The sequence below is a fragment of the Pollachius pollachius genome (assembly GCF_949987615.1).
Source record: "Pollachius pollachius genome assembly, chromosome: 16".
NCBI classification, from domain to species: Eukaryota; Metazoa; Chordata; class Actinopteri; order Gadiformes; family Gadidae; genus Pollachius; species Pollachius pollachius.
In genome coordinates this window covers 15,332,384-15,336,866 of record NC_136949.1, presented here as the reverse complement: position 1 = coordinate 15,336,866, position 4,483 = coordinate 15,332,384, and the positions used below count along the sequence as shown (strand labels likewise).

The 4,483-nt window shown below is 46.2% G+C and overlaps 1 protein-coding gene across 1 annotated transcript in view; it reads right to left on the bottom strand.

Moving 5' to 3' along the window:
- vgll2a (vestigial-like family member 2a) overlaps positions 1–4,119 on the bottom strand; it is a gene marked incomplete at both ends in the record, with an annotated part of 4,351 nt that extends 232 nt beyond the window's left edge. Inside the window, 3 exons of the mRNA XM_079753389.1 lie at positions 783–1,277; positions 2,713–2,998; positions 4,033–4,119. Of these exons, the coding sequence (XP_079609515.1) occupies positions 783–1,277; positions 2,713–2,998; positions 4,033–4,119 (868 nt within the window). The remainder of the gene's footprint in view (positions 1–782; positions 1,278–2,712; positions 2,999–4,032) is intronic.
- Positions 4,120–4,483: the final 364 nt, after the last annotated feature.

Below are 4,483 nucleotides of genomic sequence, written 5' to 3'. Positions count from 1 at the left end.
AGAGAGAGAGAGGGGGAGAGAGAGGGAGAGAGAGAGAGAGAGAGAGGGAGAGAGGGAGGGAGAGAGAGAGGGGGAGAGAGACAGAGAGAGACACAGAGAGAGAGAGAGAGAGAGAGAGAGAGGGAGAGAGAGAGGGAGAGAGAGAGAGAGAGAGAGAGAGAGAGAGAGACACAGAGAGAGAGGGGGAGAGAGAGAGATGGGCGAAGAGAAGGCAGCAGGAAGGAGGGGAAGAGTGAGGAAGAAAATAGAGAGGAGATTAGGAAAAGACCGGAGATAAACATGTGGCTGGTAAAAACAAAAAAACAAAAAAAGCAAAGCAGCAGAGGCAGGCCTGAGGCAGAGGAGGACAGATGGGAGGAGAGGCTGCAGGAAAGGAGGTTTGGCATGTTGAGCTGGGCCCTTCAGGATTTGCAACTTGATGCTATTTTGAAAGCCTACTAGGGGGTTGGAGCCGGATTGTTTCCTATAATAATAATGTTTTGAGTTGTGCACATGCATCCAATGTTCAGGCGTTAATATCATGACTTCCCGCCTGGTCATTTGTTTCAACGGGAACAATAATGCATTCAGCTTAATTAAAGTCATGATTACGAGAATGCCGTAATTGAAACAACAGGACTAAATTAGGAAAGCCTCATTTCCAGGCCCAACAGAGGAGCCGCGACGTGCAGCTCCAGAGCCCAGTCCTCCTGGGGAGGGTCTCTACCGGGGGCCCTTTGGTTCACGGTGTACACGCGAAACACGTTACGTTTCCTGGGGTGGTGCAAGAGGATCATGCGTACCTGTGTCCATGTTGAGGGCGATGTCGGGACTGGCCCCGGCAAAGGCCCCACCCCAGGCCGACGCGGGCCCCGACTCCCCCTTGGCCCCTAGGTCGCAGGGCGAGCCGCTGGGCCCCGGCACGGAGCTGCTGGCGGCCAGGCGGTGGTGGTGCGAGCGCACCGAGGGAACCAGCAGCGAGCCGTAGCGCGGGTCGAAGGCGGCGCCGTACACCTCGTGCACGCCGGGCCGCGGGTACCCCGAGCCCTGGCCCCCCATGGCGCCCCCTAGCGAGTAGGGGTGGTGGTGGTGGTGGTGGTGGTGGTGCGAGGGGTGCCAGGCCACGTCGGGGCTGGGCTGGTGGAGGTGGCCGTGCAGCGAGGCCGAGGCCGAGTAGGGGTCCCCGGGGAAGGAGAGCTCGGCGTGGGGGGCCCCCAGGCCCGAGGGCCCCGAGGACTGGTAGGTGCTGTTCCAGAAGGACGGGGGGAAGCTCCTCTGGTTCATGGGGAAGGGTCCGTCTGCAGGAGATAGAGCAAGGGGGGGGGGGGGGCGTTACCACGGGAACTATGCATGCATTGACTCTCTTTGAGTAAAGAAGTTGAATTTGTGAGGTTTTGATTTGTTTTATGTCGTGCTTCATTTGCTGCCGCAACAGATCTTGAAAAGAAAATGAGATTTGTTGCCAAGTGCGGCATGACGTTAATCATGCTGCTGGGGCACGTTATATGAAGGTCTTATTTCAGGTGAGTGTGTGTGTGTGTGTGTGTGTGTGTGTGTGTGTGTGTGTGTGTGTGTGTGTGTGTGTGTGTGTATGTGTGTGCGTGTGTGTGCGTTTGTGTGTGTGTCTGTTAAATAAGGAGAGGGAATGTTAAACAGTTACTGAAGGCTATTTATTCCACTTTACTTAAAATGTAATTCATGGTTCTTTGATTCTCACTTCATCAACACAAACAAAGTAAGAGACTTTGCAATGGTCCGAAATGTCGGGAATTGATTGTGATCCTGAATTTAGAGTTCACTTAGAAGACTGACTGCTCAAGACATGATGACAACAGATAACCTACTATGTACCGGAAAATAAAAAAGATACTTAATAGCAGAAGGATCTATCGACGTGGACCCAACAAAATTTGTAGCTGGATTATTTGTTTGGCGATTCAAGCTATTTATATTTATGTATATTTTGAGTAGCCAAAAAAAACAAATGGAATGCCAAAACAGTTATTACAAGCAATTTCATAAGATAGTAATGCTGAGTTCTACATCATCTATCCTCTTTACCCTCTCATAAAGTCCTATAATAAATACGCTTTTTTTGTGTGTGTGTGTGTGTGTGTGTGTGTGTGTGTGTGTGTGTGTGTGTGTGTGTGTGTGTGTGTGTGTGTGTGTGTGTGCGCGTGTGTGCGTTTGTATGTGCGTCTGTTAAATAAGGAGAGGGAATGTTAAACAGTTACTGAAGGCTATTTATTCCACTTTACTTAAAATGTAATTCATGGTTCTTTGATTCTCACTTCATCAACACAAACAAAGTAAGAGACTTTGCAATGGTCCGAAATGTCGGGAATTGATTGTGATCCTGAATTTAGAGTTCACTTAGAAGACTGACTGCTCAAGACATGATGACAACAGATAGCCTACTTTGTACCGGAAAATAAAAAAGATACTTAATAGCAGAAGGATCTATCGACAATCCCAACAAAATTTGTAGCTGGCTTATTTGTTTGGCGATTCAAGCTATTTATAATTATGTATATTTTGATTAGCCAAAAAAAACAAATGGAATGCCAAAACAGTTATTGCAAGCAATTTCATAAGATAGTAATGCTGAATTCTACATCATCTATCCTCTTTACCCTCTCATAAAGTCCTATAATAAATACACTTTTTTTAGGTCGGTACACTTGTAGGCACGCAAACTCGAACACGAAATCATGAGATATATCGGGTATCTACCTCGTGCGGTCTTGTTGCTGTTGTTAGCGCTGGACGCGTAGCCGCTGGACTGGCTGAGCGCGCGGCTGAAGTGCTCGTCCACCACGGTGCTGATGTCCCCCTGGAAGTAGGTGAAGAGCACGCACCTGGCGCTCAGATACTCAGCCTCGGGGGACGGCTCTTTGTCGCGGCCGCAGTCCTCCTCCTTGATGGACGCGGGCACGGGCAGGTTGGTGAACGAGCCGCTCGCGCTGCATCTGCTCGCGCCGTCGTGGGACTCTTGCATTTTAGAATAAAACGCCAATTTCTATTTTCAAAAAAAGAAGGAAGAAGCTTATACTTTTACATTCCTTAAACAATTATACAAAAAATAATAAGAGATGCATCAAATGAATCTGCTGCGTTAATTTAATGTAGCCTAGAATAAGGCTTTTACACAATTTTTTTGGGGGCAACATAACATAATCAACTTTCTTTTTAAATCATCCTCTTTGAAATAACGATCCTGCTATTTACAGGGATACACTGAGGTTAAATGCCCACTTTATTTTCAATGGGTTAGTTCAAAATAACAGAGGGCTGCTCTCTGAATGTCTTCGCACTATTTGAGGTATGCCTCTGTGCTGCTGACGGAGACGCACTCATGTTGACGGAGATGTATAAACTGAGAGTCAAACACACTGAAGGAGAGACAACATCCACAACGAGCACAACAACAAGAAATCGAACACTATTCCACGCCGATCTTTAATCGAAAAAAAATATAGAAGTAGGCTATGCCTCAATTAATAGTTTGCAATTTAAAAATCAACTTATTTTAAACCAGATTCTTCCTGCTCACGCTTCAGTTGTGTCTGAATTAAAAACTTAAAATGAAGTGTTTTATATCCTGCACTTTAATTCAACTTGAAATATATACAATTTATACACAATACCGTTTTTGTCAAATATACATAGTTTTTGGTTTAAAAAAAATATTTATTTATTATCAACTACAACAATGAAGTGTACAGCATCGAGAACACAGCAGGTGAACGAGACACACTAGTCTACAAAGTTAGTGATGTAGTTTAATGAATTCATGCAATTTATCACATTTAAACCCATAATTCCACGGACGAAATTGACAAAATTGCCATTTAATACAAATTAAAACAAAGCTATATCCCGTCTAAAATATTAGTTTAGTTTTTTGTTTATTTTCGCACTTTGTATTTCTTTAAACAACGACGACTTCAGACTTAACGCTTTCTAAAAACTGGAGTGAATTACGGCGCCACAAACACAGGTCACATGTGGACTCTACATAAGCATCATGAAGTCGGTGAACAGAGTTCCTACCTGGTGGTGGTAGGGGCTGTAGGCGGTGGCGAAGTATGGCTGAGGCGGTGAACCGTATACTTGATACATAACATCCAGGCAGCTCATGGCGATACTCAGCGAGGGAAACACCACTAACTTCACGTTAGACACACACGCCTCATCTGAAGCAGGCCCAACCGCTTCAAATTGTTGGAAATGATCAATATCTTGTTAGGAAACAAATGTGATGAATGGTCTTTCTACCGGCTCGCTCTATCTCTATCTCTCGCTTGAGCTCTCTATCTCTCTACTCTCGCGCTCTCTCTCTCTCTGTCGCTCTCTCTCGCGCTCGGTCTCGCGCCTCCGTCTTAACGCGCCGTTTAGTGTGCAGCATTCGGCGCGTGGCGGGCCAAAGTGCAGCTTCGCCTTTGACGTGTTTTGGTGCACTGCTGGCTCTGACCAATGGGCTCACGTATAGGAAGCCCCTCTC